The sequence below is a fragment of the Hesperophylax consimilis genome, chromosome 5 (genome assembly GCF_061612785.1).
Source record: "Hesperophylax consimilis isolate HC1 chromosome 5, BYU_Hcon_1.0, whole genome shotgun sequence".
Classification (NCBI taxonomy): Eukaryota; Metazoa; Arthropoda; class Insecta; order Trichoptera; family Limnephilidae; genus Hesperophylax; species Hesperophylax consimilis.
The window spans coordinates 24606870-24625092 of record NC_142840.1 but is presented as its reverse complement, the minus strand read 5'-3'; the positions used below and the strand labels follow the sequence as shown (position 1 = coordinate 24625092).

Genomic DNA, 18223 nt, shown 5'->3' with positions numbered 1-18223 from the left:
CAGTCCTGGAATTGTTACATTTTAAAAGGATTTTAGAACGAATAGCTCTTGTAGGTTTATGAAATTCAATGAAATGGTTATATTGATTGATTATCTTCTTCTTCAATGATGAAATCATTTTACTTCACGATTGTGTTATGTAGTTTTGTTTCAATAGAACATATAGAATATAAATATACTTGCGCTTCAACCAAACGAGCCTTGCAAAGATTGAGTGCAATGTGGGTATATTAAATTAGATTATTTAAATAATCTTTGTATGATATTCATAAATACAGTCACAATAAGTTTTAACAACTTGGGTTTTCCAGTCCTATGACTAAAATGCATATCTGCTCAGCCTCCAAGGTGGGTGAGTGCTTGTGATATTAATAACATCAAATTGGCCATAAACTGCAGCTGCATAAGTCGACCGCCTGTTAATTTATACAAAGCAGTTGAATAGCAATTGGATCGATCGTGTTTAGCTGATAAGTTTTATTCTACTTCCATTTATCATGCGATGTTAACAGAGTCGGGTAGTGATAATTTTATTAAGGTAAATATTCACTAGTTAAATACACTTTTAATACGTATAATTAACAGAAACAATACCTCGTTTCAACTAAATGACTGTAAGAAAATAATATTAACATTACCTATAATGGAAAATAATGCATTTAAAAGCAATTTCATTTATAAGTAATTTTACACCTAGTTTGCGGCTATCTTGATATTTTATATTATCCACCATGCATGTAATATTTGATAATTAGAGTATGCTATTTGAGGCTAAACGTAGTGGGGGTGGGAAAAAGATGGGGGAGTACCTGGCTATTCAGATCTGGTCTCTAAAAACGGCCAAAGCCATTTCAAGCAACGTTTCTTTCAGTCTTTCAACAAGGCGACACTGAAAGGATCTAATACAAATTAAAAAAATAAAATTTATTTCCGCATGTCCAGATTTAAAGCAGCGTCCTCCTGATCAATTGATTCTGTAGTAGGTTGTACGATTTTTTTAAAGAATAATATTTGCAAAAGGGTATTTATCAATATCCTAGTTTGTAACTCATCTAACTCTTTCAAATTTCTTTCATTGGCCAAATATAAAATCTCTAGATTTAGTGTGGAGCAATGTGAAATATATATATATATCATCCCTTCCCTGAAGGACGTTATTCAAGCGGGAAACTGGTTATTTTAAACCACATTTGTAGTTCATTTCGCGGTATAACTATTATTGATTTGATCTTTTGTGTTCAAGTCAATCGAGTCCAAAGTTGGAATTTTTAATAATTAAAAAAAAAACGGTTCCTAGCTGGTAAATTTTATTTAATATCGTTTTACCCTTTATAGGAAAATTTCTTTTTTAATGATACACCCTTAATGGTTTTATTTATGTATTCTATATTCATTTTTATGAACAGGAAAAACCCTTTTTTTTGCTTGGTCTTTTTGAAATTTTAGATTTTCCAGCGGTCTTTTTTCTGACCGGTGTCTATTTAGGTAAACAAAAAATGTGAACTAAAATTTTTGTTTTCATTACAAAAAGACAGGTTGGTAAGGAAAAATGTACTTTTATTTATTTGCGTTACAGGACGTTACAACTGCTTTGATAATTTTATAGAGGAAACTGACCAGGACGCGATTTTCGTAAATTTACTCAACATGTGCGAACTTCGGGGCGGTTGGTTAGATTCAAAACCTCTGTGCGTTACCTCAGAATGATTACAACCCATAAGGGCGATTATAACATGTAAACATAAAGAAATATAGACCTTAATGTTGCAAATTTTTGTTGGTAAATTTCTATTTAATATCTGTTTAAATAATTTAAACAGTAGATACGGTTCCTAGCTGGTAAATTTCTATTTAATATCCGTTTAAATGATTCGTAGAGTAGATACGGTCCTTGCTAAAATGGTTCAAATGATTCAAAGAGTTTAAATGATTCAAAGAGTAGATTCGGTTGCAAAAGTTTTTTTAACCTTTTATTTGCCGAAAAGAATGGACAAAAAATTAAATGCCTAGTTTAAAAAAAAAAAAAAGTTTTTTTTTCTCTACGTGTATATTTGCTTGTACTGCGAGTTTCCGGACACTGATTATAGTTATTGTTTACATTAACTCCCATATAGGATCATAATAGAAAAATAATTTCACTGAGGTTCGATTTCATCTTTCGGGATTCTTTGTGGAGAGTATCCAAGAGGGCAAAAGGCTGACAACAAATCGCATACATTAATCAGCTAGCCTTCATCCTTCAGTGGCTAAACTGCGGGCTAATCATAATAACTACTATGAATAAATATGACTTATAATAATAAAAAAATTATATTCTGCGTAGCCATTATAAATGACATTATGACAATCCTTCAAATCCCTTTCACCGCAACATGTATTCAACAATAAAATAATTATTTATTGATGTACCTACACAATATAATAACGTTATTCATGATAATTTATGGTAACCAATTATCATAATTATTATAACATTAGCAATAATAAAAGTAACTTCTACGAATAATTTTAAAGTTTTGTTAATGCGAAAAACTGGATCTTTTAATAAAGTGAAATAAAAAAAGATACATACCTTCCCATTTTACGATTCTATAAAATTGATTAAAGCACCATAAGGTATGCGAGGTATTTCCTACTCAAGTAATCTAAATACATCACATTAACAAGCTCGATTGAAATGCTTTTCACGATCTGAATGTTTTATTCATTAATTGTTGGTCTACATTTAATTAGATATTAGACTATTAATATTATGCCGTACCCCAAGTTCGGAGGTCAATCATAGAGTAACACTGATAGATACTAAACACTACATCTGCCTACTATTCTACATCTACTAGATGTAGAATTGATCGATGTAGAATTGAATGGAAACTGATATCGTCCATTTAGCACGCGCTCTGTCTCTCTGACGTCGTATATCGCCATGCTATTTGAACGAAATGTAAAAATTCGTCTCATCATATTTGCAAATTTTCATATTAAAAATTTAAGCAAAAAATGGTTGACTTTTGAATCAAGAAACACGCCCCACCCCCATCGCATTTTTTACTTCTTCTTTATTCTATGTGGAGTGCCGTACTATTCCCTTAAGTTCAGCGTCCTTGAGGTGATTTTGCATAAAACGGCGCTATACAAATCATAAAAATATAATAATTATTTATTATATAGTATATAACTAAAAATGTGTGTGAAAATGAAAGAAATATGTGTTTTACAATATTTAAAAAAAAAATACCTATCAATAATATTTTGCAGATATTTCTGCGTTTATTTATGACGTCTCTGAGCATCATGAAAACCGTCAAAACCGTTTGTTTTAGTAGATACCTTATGTCGATGTATCGATACATTATATCGAACAATAGATCGATATTGATAATGATTTATAGTTCTGTGGTGTACAAGTGGGAACTTTAGATGGGAACTTTAGTGGGAACGAAGGACGGACAAATTTTACTAAGATAGAGCGACGACTCCCCTATAATACGAATTAAGGATGCAAACGACAAACCATTTCAGTAACATGTGACACGAAGAAGAAATCTTATCACCTTGACTATTAATTATTATTAATGCACAGCAAAAAAACAAAAAATGGAAGACATAGCAGACTCAAATCTACTAATGACTCCGAAATATTGTTCAACGTTGGATATTTGAAAGTGGCGAGAATCCTTTAAAGAATTTCTAAAGACTTCCTAAAACTATTTCAAAAAATTAATTTAAAAAAATATATGTTGTGTCTTCACTTTTATATTATTTTAACACTTTTTACTATTTTTTTCACATGGTACAATTTGTATGGCTACCATAACACGAAAATAAGCATAGCATCGTAGTTGAAAATTTTAATGTTTAAAAATCTATAAAATAAAAGAAATAAAAAAACGTATTTTTTGGTTGTCCCTCTTCAAAGAAAAATTCTGTCTTCCATCAAACCTTATCTAAAATTGCCTCCCCTCCCTTCAACATATCATCTTGTCTGAGTCCAGTGAAATTTGCCAATTTAAACAAAAAATTAATACTTAAATTCACCTTCCCTCTCTCCATAATTTGAAATGATAGCCTAGAACACCTTTGAAGGTTAAAACCAGAAACACTTATTTTATATAAATCCAAGAATTTGAAATGAATTTATTTACCGACCGGTTTCGCTTTGCTCAAGCATCATCAGGGTACAAACTAATACTGAGATACAGTATTAATGTACCTTGATGATGATTGAGAAAAATGAAACCGGTCGGTAAAGAAAAAAATATAAAATTCGTGGTTTTACATAAAATAAGTACTTTAATAATTTATTAAATATGACAAAACCACAAAAACCTACAATAATAAAAAAAAATTAATGCAGATATTTGCAAGTGGTCCTGCACTTATGAATGATTTTAACATGTAAAAGCGGTCCAGTACTGGATCCTAATTTAATGGATGTTTTTATTTAAATTATTGTTTTTATGAAAATTAAATGGAAGAATTTAATATCAATTTATAGATTTCCTCAAAAAGTTGCTACAAAAAGGAAAAAAAATGTTATTAAAATTAAATTAACATGAATGCAGTGTTAATAAGAGTCAGTCATGAGTCATGAACCATTCAAAAGAAAGTAGACATGAAATCAATTACGTATTTTTGCAATTGCAACATTTTTTTAAACTAAGAAAAGTAAATTGTGTCGTAAGACGATTGCGTTCAGTGGATAATAGGGTAACTAATTACACGGAAATAGTTCATCATAAATTTAACTTCCATCTACTGTTACTGTTACCAAGATGGCAATGCAATACTTAACTATTTGAAAGTAACGGGTTTTTCCCTTATGAAATAACTACCACAAATGCAGAAGTAGATAGCATTTTCAATTTTGCCGCTGCTTTCCTAAACATTTATTTCAGCTACTGCGCAGTGGCGCTATTTGTAACTAAACTTCACAAGAAACGTAACAAAGAAAAGTAAAATAAATCAGGAACAATAATAAAAAAGTTTTATTGTCAATTCAAACCACGTACATTCTAGCTATGGAGTGGAACGAGCAATTTTTACTCGTTGGAGTGCGCAGTATTTGATTATTTATCGCGTCATTGTAGATACAGCTGCCGTGGACTATGTAACCGTGTTTTTCCTAAAAAAGATTATTCTTAGATCTATTAATGACTTAGGACATTCATGTTGTTGGTTTGTACTTTTTGACTAATTCTATCGATTTCCTTATCTCGATTCCGAGCAGTTATCGCGGTGGGTGCCGGGAGTAAGTGGGTCGCTGGCAGGCAGGCAGGCATTTTGGTAAACCTGCTATCGTCGCTCGTCATATTCTTGTTAGATCTCGTACGGGTGGGACACGCGCGCAGCGCTTTCGTGCAACTCGATCAAATACTTGTTTATTTTCAACACACCCCGTGAAAATAATTTGTCTAAAACGTTTAAAAGTTATGTGTCGTGAGTTTGTGCAGTTTTACAGAACACTGTTCCCGCAGAGGACTTGATATTCAGCGTTTTGAGTTACGGTGAAAACTTTCTGAACTTACTCGCGGCGCGCCGTACGCAAATTTCGGCAATTTTGTGCAAAGCGGGACTAATATTTGATACAAAATGATTTACGGAAGAAATTACGATATGGAAAGAGAAGCGGTAAGTCAAAAATACAATTAATTACAAAATAACAACAGAACTAACAACGCTTCCTTACCTCTTCAACTGTCACAACATGCACCTACTGAGAAATTAATAAAAGTTGCTAACTGGCTTTCATTATTTATTGTTGAAATTTACCTTTCGTTTCTAAATGCGTTTAACTTTAAAAGCAATATTTGAACCGTTGCTGTAAACATAATTAATAATTTCCACACACCCATGCAAAATGACTTCATTTACGATGTACTAATAATATGCATTACTCAATTATTAGCGTGTATAAATTTCAATGATTTTAATTGAAGCATTGTTCTATATTGTAGCTACTTACATTTAACCTTTATTATACTTGAGGGACTTACATAAGAATTATACCTATATATGTAATAGTACATAGTTAGGTACTTGCTTGCATGTCAACAGAATGCAACTGATTGATCTGTACATGATAAAGTACACATAACACTTAAATGTACATATTTATCAACGAATAGGTTCACGTAAGACTGCGTGGGAATCGAACTTGTTTCCTCTCTTCTCAAAGGCGAATGTGTGCAGAACATTTTCCACCATGCTATAAGAGTCGTCCTTATATGTTTTAAAATAATTGATGTATTAATCATTTTTAATTTTTTTGCTTTCTCTTATTGTGTCGCAATGTTCTATGGTTTAAGAATGTCGATTTTATCAATCATTAAATCGATAGAAACTTTCTAGTCAGCGCATAAATTAATAGCTTCATGATACGAAGAATTGGATTGGTACAAGGTTCTTGTTTACAGGTAGCTTTCAGTTGATCAGGTTTGAAATCATTATCTTCGTCAAAGAATAATTAAGTCGAAGGGTAATACCTACTAATAGGCATTACGCCAGAGCTGTGAAGAACCAACGACGCAAAAGATTGTTTAGAAATAGTATAAAACTTTGAACTGTCATAAATTATTTGGCCTAGGGTTTTCTTCAAGATGACATGTAATAAATTTACATAATTTCGTTAGTTAACCTCATGTTCAAAATGTACCCAAATCAAGATTATCTTTTAAATATATATTCACCCATTTTGAATCATATACGAATCTTACTAGAAAATATAATTAGGTTTTTCCAAGACATTTCACACATTCAGAATCAATAAATAAATCAAAACATTGTACACCATAATTTGCAGTATTTGTCGGTTCTTGAATAGAAGCTTAACACATTGTCTGTGGAGACGTATTGAAATGTTAAACTTAACAACTCTGTTCCCTCTTGTTCTTGAAGGATGACCTTAGATAAGTAGGCTCTATTCAAGATACAGCCTTATTTAATACTCACATTGACAATATCTGAGATCACGACCTATGATTTATAACGTGACACTTTGCACGATCCCGAATAAATAACTGAAATGTGTATATTGATCTTGTATCAGTAAATCTGTAATAGCAATAATCTATAAGAGTAGGTACTTACATATCTCTCATTAGTTTTATGATTGGCTTTTCTTAAAGATAGGCCGTGTTCAAAACAACAAAAAAAACTGATTTTTCGCCAATTAAATTTCGGCAAAAAACATAGATCTTAGTTACCTATTTAATAAAGCGTACAAATTATTTTGGCTTGAAATAATTTATGATGTAATCTGTTAAGTGTTCACTACATTTTTAGCTTCACAAAATGTCTATCCATAATAAAAAAATGGTATCAATATTCATATCAGTTTATTTTACTGGAATGTGACGGGTCAAACGCCGACATGTACTTTGAACCTAAACATTGTAAACACATATTATTTATAGCAAGTTGTCTGCGTATCTTTTATAAGATGAAGTAACTAATTTTCCTACCTAGCAGTGGCGTGCGCCACTGCGCAATTTTTTCGGATTTAAAAAAATATTCGGTGTCAAAAAGTTTTAGATGGGTAGTTATCTATTTTTAGCCTCAAAAATCTATTTATATGGTGTACGCAAAGAGAATCCAACACACGCGCGAAAACATATACGAGTATTTTTATTGTAATTTTTGTAACCTTTTTTAGTTAAAAAAAGAACATATGGTCAAACAAGAGGCGCACAGTGAAGATTATTTGGAGTTGTGAAAATACTACACGAAAAAAAATTGACAATTCATTAGCATTGCACGCCACTGCTATCTAATTATTAATGAGTGTGTTTTTGTTTTGTTTTATAATTCTGCTTTGATAGTAGAATATGTTCCGAGTATTAAATAGCCAAAAAATTAAGAGATTTTATGAGCATTAAAAATCTGCTGCGCGGAATGACATCAGTTGCCGACGGCTACTTGCCGCGAGGCGTTTAGTTTTTCTCAATATCAGAATAGCTTTATAAATAATATTCATAAGTATTGCAATATTTTTTTTCTATTTTATTTAAAACTAATAATGAACCTTATATAAATAAAAAAGACACATAATATAATACGCAGTTCGTGTACTTAACAGGTTAAGTAAAATACAGCTTATGTTTAAATAAAGAAAAACATTAGGACAGGTTTCATTTAATTATTACCTTATTAAATATATGGGCTTTACTTTCTCCTTCACCTTGTCTCAATCTGCTTTAATTTTCCTCTTCCAGAATTGATCTTAAATTGAAAATCTTTTTTAATTTGAAATACAACACTGAATACATATATATCATTATTAGTGTGCAATAAGACTGTCAAATATTTATTAATAAACACGAAATGTCAAATGCTTATAATTGTTTGATATTATATTACTTTGTCTGAGCCTATCCCATTTTATACATAGCTACCTACCTACCTTGCCATTAATGCACCTTTAAAATGTATACACAAGTATTTGCATCTAATGTCAGCACACCAAGATTCCGTGATCTGAGATCTGAAACTTTAAATATTTCGAAATCTAAATCAGTCTTCACATAAAAACATTTCTCTCCACTCCAACTAACAAATAGCACGAACATGTTTAAATTACAATATACTACTCATGCCTTAACTTCATGCTTTGATTTTTAATCGGTAGCGATCAATGTTGTAAAATTCGTAAGTGAGATATAAATATTATGCATCGTATGGTTTTTGAATTAAGCCTTTGTGTGTGGGTTTGTTGATATTTGCACGCCTGTTTAATGTCCGGATCTTTGAATGTTTGGCCGTACTTTATAGTAGCACACCTAGCTCAGTTTTTCAATGCAGCTTTATGATTCACTAGTTCTACCTGTTCAAACACTTACTAACGTTCTAACTCGTCTAACAGAATCTTTTTTCTCACTGAACAATCGAGAAATATGAAATAATCTGACACATTAAAAATATATATTTTGAAGTGTGCCCACAACGTATGATATTTTTAATGGGGAAAAAAATGTGGAAATGAAAATAGTTTTATCGACTTTCCAGACAGAAAAAACTGACGGAAATTTCATAAAGCCAAATATGTAGTTTGAGAATTTTACTGTTTCAGCACAGAGGTTTCCTAGCAACGTAGCACGTAATACTAGCTGAAGTCCCAGCGCTGCCCGGGCTTTGACAGAGTTTTTTGAAATCATATGTAGACAGTAATTTTTCTCATTTCTGGAATCGTGAAGTGTGCCAAATTTCAATAAGAAAAAATATAAATATTTTGCTTCAAGGAGAGAAAAAGAGAATGGGAATGTTTAAAAAAAATCTAATTGACAGTGAACTTCCTCTTGATTTGAATACACAGAATAAAGACGAGTTGTCCGCACGCCACTCTTCTTTATATATATATATATATATATATATATATATATATATATATGAATTTACTATTTGGAAAATATAATCTAAATGTATACCTATAAGCCATAAGAAAATTTCTTGACCTTGAAAACAAGATAACATTTGTAAATTCAGAATGTTATCTTGATGATAATAAATTAATAATAAAATATTGATAAAATTTTGATTTAAATCAGCTGCAAGAATTTGTTCAGGTGCATTATATCTGATATGTTTTCTTTATACAATTTAATTTACATAAGAATCAACAGAATAACCCGTCCTCACTGTTAAATACTTCGTCAGCGGCATTTAAAGAGTGGTTCTTTGTCGTTCCAAGTTCCAACAAGTTACTGCGGATACTAACATGTTAGACATTAGACGAATACCGTTTTAACTCGCATATCGTGAGTATGTTACAAGTTACAAGACATTATTGATTTGCTCGTATAACAAAGGGTCGTAAATGTACAAATAGAGTTTTAATTTTATGTTCTGATTCCATCTAGAAAACTGACAACAAATTATATGGCAGATACATTATTATTAATAAGCAGGTACCGCAAGGTGGGTACCTACCCACCTACGAAGTTACAACCCCCACCTTTTGTGTAAAATGTGCCACCAATTATGACTGATTTCCGGAGTAAATTCCTTCAACGTGATGTAACTGTTTTGTTTTCACGGAAATATCAAATCTCGTTTCCAAATTATCTATGGCGTAAAGTTTGTCACCCAATTCCACCTCAGAGAATGAAAAAATCATGTCAGAGAAGATAATTGTACAGATATTTTATAAAAGATGGTGCAAAAATTTACCCTATCGGAAGATATTCTCATGTTTGCAAATGGCGTCTTGTCATCACGACTTTGTGAAGTAAGCAGAATATAAGTCGACGAACCGTAGATTTATGTCAAACTGATTATTTTTTATTTACAAAAAAGCCACTGTCTTAGGAAATCGAGTGAGTAACCTTCCTATATAATTTTTCCATAATTTTCCTGTTATTTTCCAACATTGATGAAGTAAGTCAAATTATGAAATGTAATATGATTTTTTTCGGTCATTAATTACGTTACCAGAAAATATGTAAAAAATTGGAGGCATGTCGGGCTTGAGATAAGTATCAATACACATTTTTTTTTCTAACAAAGTAAAAATAATCCTTAACCCTTTTTTTCATACATTAAATTAATTCTTTTTAATACAAACTGTGACTGGATCAAAATATGAACTGTCGATCAAATATCAGTGAGCCAAAGACTTGATATATATATAGCATTCAATCAATCTCAATAATTGCCTTATTAGCTTCAATCACCTGACGGGTTTTGAAAATCTTCAGGATATGTTTTTTGTACACCGCAGAAATAAACGATGGAACAAATACTAAGATTACTTATTTGTTCAACGTTCATCATTATATTTACTCAATGAGAATATTGAAAATGGGAAGTTTTACGACTGGGAAATACGGTTTTAAGTTTTTTTTCATTTTGTTGGTAAAGATTTGAAATCTCCCATAAACGAATGACTAATGAAGTATTTCTTTGTGGATTTGTGAGAGGCTTCAATTCTTTATCACTTTAGATAAAATATGCATCAATCATTATGAATTGTTAATATTGAAATAAAGTAAATTATTCAGAATAACGAATCATTCCAGTAAGACAATATGTCGAGTTTCTTTGTTGAATGAACTGTAAATTTTTTTACCAATTTTCCCTAAATAAAATTACTAATTATATTTTTTCTTCCTTTTTCCTAGTTTTTTCGTAGAAAAAATATGTATTTTACACGAATTTCAATATTTTTCCCATGTGTGTAATATTTGCGTGTCACGTGAACTGGTTTTTGTGTGGTAAATTTTGTGGTTTTACAGCAAAATGATTGCAATCATTTACTCATTATGAGGATGTCAATTAAATAATTAAACGGAAGCATGTATCATATCGAATTAAAACTGAAATAGAAGTCAGTGAAATGAATCCAAATTCGTCCTCGAAAAACACATCGTAGAGGATCCTCACGGCGGCTGCTATTATACATTACTTTTACTCATATAATAATTCAAAACATACCCATCACATATTTTATCAATTTTAATTTTAACGAGTGATTTGGAAAAATGAGTTGACCAAAGGTTAAATCACTGGAGATTCGGCGAAAGCCCTGGAGGCTCTTCGTATACAGGGTTTTCCAATAAGAGGTGTCATTTTGATATCTCAAATAATAATCTTTGATAGCTCAAAGAGCTATCGAGAGATGATTTATGATTTTTTATGGCCGGAATTGGATGGTTTTGATCTGGACAACGTTTACTTTCAACAAGACGGCGCTATGTGCCACACAAGCAACGAAATCATTGATCTTTTACGGGAAAAGTTTCCGGACCGTGTTATCTCTCGAAGAGGTGATCAAAATTGGCCACCGAGATCTTGTGATTTAACACCTTGCGACTTTTTCCTTTGGGGCCACGTGAAAGAGAAGATCTACGCCAACAGCCCAGCGTCGATTCAAAACATCAAAGATGGAATTCATGAGGCTAACGAGGACATAAGGCAGCCACTTTGCGATTTGGTTATGGAAAATTTCATGAAAAGGATATGGTCCTGTGGCGTGGTCGTGTTGATCATTTGACTGATGTTATTTTTCATTATTAACGGCATACCTTCCTCTTTATAATGAAATAAACATTTGATCATTTATATTAAAAAATGGCATTTTTCTTTGAATATCAAAATAACACCTCTTATTGGAAAATCCTGTATGTTCAAAGCTTTTACAAAGCTCTTATTAGGCTCGTTTCAGAAAACCTTGTATAAAATTAGGATTTTTTTAAAAACTTTACTAGTAACGAGGTAAATATAAAATTGCTTACATAATTAGTTTGCTAGTTTAGTTTTTGTTAATGCAATTATTTATCGCCAGTGTTACCATTTAAAAGAGAAACCTATAAAGAACTCATTTTATTCCATAAACTAGAGTCATTTTTAAACGACCACAAACAAGGAAGTAGTATAGTAATATTATTCGTAATATGTGCGTTGTAGATTATTTGATAAGCCACATAATAAATCCATCATATTGTTGACATCCTGGTTATGAAATTAATTCATTCTTTAAAATAATAAGAGCAATAATTCAATTGATTCCTAATTTTTAAAATTTCCCAATTATTCAGATCTGTAGATTACTTTTGCTGAAGAACTAAGTTGTAAAATAAAAAAAAAGATTATCTCTGGGTTAAATTACTTAGACGTAACTCGCGATTTGTTTTTAAATGATCCTATTGTTAGCGTGAAATTTTGGTAATTGAAACCAGTTTCCCGACACTACATAGTGGTTTTTTATTTGGTTTCCGCAACGTCAAACAACAATAATTTTTATTACGGTGTTGTTATGAATTTATAAACACAATTTATATTTTAAATTGGTTATAAATGTAGGAGTTGCAAAACACACATAAAAAGTCTTAACTTTTGTGCAGGCCAAGCCATAGAAGGTTTACCGGCACCATGTTTCTTCAAATTGGAAAAACCAAAGTCCTTGAAGTAATATATGGACCGGTTATAAGAGTGAGATGGATGTATATTAAGACTCGTGCATTTGAGGGAGATGCTGAATTCAACTAATGTTAATACGATTTGTCCTCTGGACCGTGATATCGGGCCAATTGGTGGGGTCAAAACTTCTATTCACAACTGCATTCTTTACACTAAAGCCATTCAATTTTATTGACACACAAAAAACGTGTAATCAAAACAATTTGTTAAATGATTGTTCATAATTTGTTACTTGGCGTCTTTTGAAAAAAACTGTACGTGACAAAATATCTACGTTTCGCACTTGACCGCGCGTTGAGGTTTTTTCCTACGACTTTTTCACCGCTGATAATATTGTTTTCTAGTTTCATGGAACCTTTAAAGCTAAATTATTATTATTTGAATTGTCTGCGAGTAATTGATACGTGATATCACGTTTTACTGAATTATATATAGTTATTTTTATTTTATTTCTGTTAATAAAATATCTATTATATAACTATACAACATGCAAGAATGAACCATATCGATTACATTTGTGAGAAATCGCATAAATTATTGTGATTTCTTACATTACGTTTAGTGGCATTATTTTTTAAGATCCATCCCTGAGTTGATAAAAAATCGTGCCTGACTCATACCTTACAGCAATAAAATATACAACTCATGCCCCTTGTCGGGACGTTACATATATCCTAAATGTCATAGTCGATACTTAAAAGTTTAAATTACTCGCATTGTTTGGCGAAAGGTCAAAAAACAACCCATAAACATCTCGGCCTCCAAAAAGTATTATCTGATCAAATTTGCCCAATATCAATTTACAATTTTCATATCAGTATAGTACGAACCATTAGAGCTTCAGCGAAGATGCCTTTACGGGTTTTACAGTCATATTTAGTTTTCTTGTAGGTATGTCTGTTGATCTTGTATTATTTTTTATTTTATTCATAATCTTAACCTCTAGTGTGCCAGATTTAATTATCGGGTACGTAATATTTGTACCCGTCGTGTAGCGAAGTTGCTATACCCGTTGCGAATTTTGATGAAATTCTTCGTCATCTATTTGAAATTTCTACAAGCAACTCACGGCTTTCATTTTTCAGATTATCTTATTTTAAATTATGTAGAAATCATATGAAGAATGTATTCTTAGTAACCTATTCTGTCAACTTCCATGTCAAATTCTTTGTCATCATCCATTGTATTTTTTAGTTTTACAGCAGGTATATATATATTTATAGGTAAACTGCATCTTTCTTCAGTTTATACCTCGCTTATTTTTGTACTCGTATAATTGCAACCTAGACGCGTGTTACAGGTAGGCGCGTGCGTGGTTGTCAGTGTTAAACAATTATTTCAATCCATATATACATAATGCATTAAACATGCATAATAATAGCGTATTTACCCAATTCATATTTATGAGCAAGAACGCCTTCAAGAAAATACAATTCAACATGGGTGGTTAAGTTTTCCAGATTTATAATGAGAGATGGATTAAATAATATACCTACTTATAATAAAGTATACGCCAATATACGCTAGTTAGCAGCATTGTTACGTAAAATGTAAAATGGTGATCTCACGTAAAGATCTAGATTGTCATCAAGAACGTAAAAATGTTCTTGTCTCATCTAAAAGGTAATGATATTTTTGACTCATTAACAAACAAAGGTTCTTCAAAACTTTCGAGATTCATTCATTTTGTAGTTTGAGACTCGTACTCATTTTTAATTTATTGTCGATGCCTGTTTATAAATAGATTGCAATATTTAGTTTAAATGTCACTAAACTTGTTTTGTACTTGTGAATGATGGATGAGTAAAAAACAAAGCGAATAGATGTAGATAGTTGTATTGAACTCTTTGTTTGCTCACAGTTTCAATTAATAAAATTGCTCGTATTCAACCGGAGATCATCAGCCCTACGGAAGTTGAAGATGAAAATCCTCTACTGTCGTTTGAAAAATCAGATTATTCTTAGATAATGTATATGTTTTTTACAAGGTTTCACAATGAGGGTGTGTGTCATTTCAATTGAAAATGCCTTCGTTTGTTTGCGATTACATAATATCATTTTACAAAACATAATTAGAAAATTAACGATCCACTCAGCACTTTTTTTTTACACAAAACTATCATTAATTTTTCAAGGATACAATTTCAAAGCTACATATATTTACCGTTTAAGGAATTATTTGCTTGGACAAATTCAATTCGACAATAGTATTTTTCCCTTTAATAAGACCTATTTTCTTACCAATTATTGCTAAAAACATCAATTTATACAAGTATAAAAAAAATACGCTATTTTCTGAAAACAGATGTACAGAATTTCTCGCAATGCATAATAATCACATCAATGAAATATTGATAATCTGAAGTTACCATACAAACGTTAAATGTTTTTATGTGTGTATCTCAGTAAAGGTCAAAAGCACCTCTTTAATATACGGTTATGATAGATAGGTAAGAGAGATATTCTTGTAACTCTGGGAAAAAATTCCGTTGTTTTTTATGGTTGAGATTATTTCTGATGTAATTGAATTGAATGCATTTAATGAAACTGATTAATATGAATTTTCATGAGTAGTGATTAATTTGCTATGGTGAGCTAACTAATATCTAAGCAATAATTGAATCAATTGTATCAATAAATCCATTCGTTAGAATTTTACATGTATAAGTAGTGTAGCTTTTAAACTTCCCTCAAGCTATGCAATATATTCAACCTGCAGATATTTTTAACACATCACTTTGAAAGTATTTTTTTCTTAGTATCATTTTCTCGGAATAAAGAACGAGTTAGCATCTCATATAAATGGGATGCAGTTTGTATGATTTCTCTAGAAAGATGACACACAGCCGACGGTGAGTCTATAAAAAGAATCACATACGAAGTATTAATTCAGCGGATTAGTCACTAAATTCATTATTCAAGCGAGCATTGCACCAAGTACAAATGTCTTGTACAACCATTTAACAAATATGTGAGAATTCGTGAGTTTATTACTGTTTCACGTGACTTGGGAACTTTATTAGTAGGATGAAATAATGCTTCAAGGTGTTTAAATGTGGACACTGCAACTTATGTTCTACCAACACTCATCTTGTCAAATCGCCAGATCTGATATTGATCAATATTGTGACTTGATTTTAAATTGATGCATTTATTTATAAGTTCGTTCGAGTATTATTTTTCTCCTGTTTGTTAACATAAAAAATCTGTTTTTATTTTAACTGAGGCCAATCACTTGCTGCTAAGATATCAGTTTCAAACCTTTTTTGTTTAGCTGATAGGTGTCTGTTCATGAATTAGAATTTGTTTTTGTCAATGTAATTAAATAGTGGATACCTAAGCATTTTGTTTACGACGATGTAGAAACGTAATTTGAAATGCAGCTTATGATGCAAAATTAAATGCTTTTCCATTGATAAAGACAACTTGGGATTTATTTTATATTGCGAACGAAGACTATTATTCTCGTAATAATCGCAATAGCTGGGTAATACCTGTTGAACCGATAGTGTACTATCGTCAGTACAGCATCACGTATCACGTGTTGTGTTATTTTTAAGAATGAACTGTGAGAACAATTCTTACGTCTAGTATGACCTCACGACTCTTGGACTCTTGAATGAAATGTGTTTAATGTATTTTTAGTTATTCTTTGCTGTTTGTAATGTGCGAACGTACCACCAGTGGTGGATAGTGACGTCAGATAACCAGGAAGGCAATATACAGCGCCAGTTACCTCGAGAAAACTCCAAGGCGACTCTCGGCCGATAGGCGAGGGAGAGAGACGGAGCTACGCGGAGGCTGTCGGATAAAAGAGACAGACGAGGATTAAAGAGATTTTTTTCATTAAGAATTGTAAATTATTCGTGTTACGCTATCAGGTATTTCCCATGATTGTGCGTGAATGAGACGGTAATACGGCATGACGTTGAAGAGAGCGGGCTGGCTCTACTAGTGCATATTAGTTCTGGCTAGGCTTAGGGCTGGAATGGTCGCAGAATCAGATCACCTGGGAGATTTAATGTCCAGTTGAGGTAATAGGAAGTTCGGCTAGGAAGTTCAGTGTTCGGACGCGGTGCTCGCGCGCCATGGATTTCTTCATCTGCTAGCATCGAAGGTACTTATCTGCTTTATACTCCCATTGTTATTATCTACATTTGTAGTTGTTGAAGTCTTCACTCTTTTTTGTTTGCGTTAATGGCATACTGCTCTGTCACGATGTGCCGTGTTCAATATGGCAATTTGTTGCGGTTATAAAATCTTATTATGGTTTTGTCTAAAACCCTTGCCGGGTTTGTTATTTGGTCATCATTGTTCAAATCAAAATGAATAATTACAGCTAATATATTTTTTTAATATTGTTATTCTAAGCTGCTATTATTATCATTAATCAATTCCTTAATTTTGTATATCTGAAACCCAAACCAACACATAAATTGAAATTCATCTAAATACAATTAAATATTAAAAACAAATGCCCAATAATTATTACCGAATCATGTAGGTATTATATTAATGAAGGTTTCACTTCCAAACAACGTCTATTAGTTAAAAGATATTTTTGTTTTTTCTAATACATTGCTACACATTTTCAGCTGCTATACAAATATTTAATATGCTATATATATATATGTATGTGCATTTTGTTTTTTAAAATAAAACTTAACGGTAAAAAATATTCCATAATATTATTATTTTGAATACGTATATGCATATTACATTTCACGCAACAGTTCGTACAGACGAGGGAATACTATTTTAAATCTAGTACTGTCATCGAGAGCTCCGTTCTAACCTCTCTTTCTGTTACATACATCATTTATGCGAAAGAATGAGAGATTTGCACCAATCTATCAACGGTTTGACTGTACCGGCTGGCCGGTTCACCCGCTTCGCTTAAAGCTTAAGTCAATCCGGTTCACCCACGCCGCTTAAGTAGCGCCGATTCACCCCGACCGGAGTACAGACTTGGCGCCAACTAGGAGCAAAAAATATACTAACGCGCTACTGCACTGCATGGACCATGGTTCAAAACAAATTTGATAATTAGTGACTGAAATGGAATGCGGCGCTTTAAGCTGCTAGATTCCACAAGCTTTGTACGGCTGTAATAATAATATATTTGTTACTTCTCTAAAGAAGGTCATTATCTCGCGTACATTTTATTTGTATGTGACGCATACTAGTTTTGAATGTCGTAATATCACATGAAAAAATAAAGTATATTATATGACCGTGATTATAGATGACCATTTTTAATTGAAAGATTTGATATATTGGAACAGTTATACAAATAAAAATACGTTATAGT

General features: G+C 31.8%; 1 protein-coding gene across 2 annotated transcripts in view; it reads left to right on the top strand.

Moving 5' to 3' along the window:
* Positions 1–5329: 5329 nt before the first annotated feature.
* Positions 5330–18223, top strand: part of Ets98B (DNA-binding protein Ets98B) — a 45396-nt gene continuing 32502 nt past the window's right edge. Inside the window, exon 1 of one of the 2 annotated variants that reach the window (XM_089631735.1) lies at positions 5330–5631. In XM_089631735.1, coding sequence (XP_089487861.1) covers positions 5593–5631 — 39 coding nt within the window. In that variant the 5' untranslated portion in view covers positions 5330–5592. Of the gene's footprint in view, positions 5632–16565; positions 17030–18223 lie in introns of those variants that run through there. The other variant, XM_089631736.1, reaches the window with a different exon arrangement.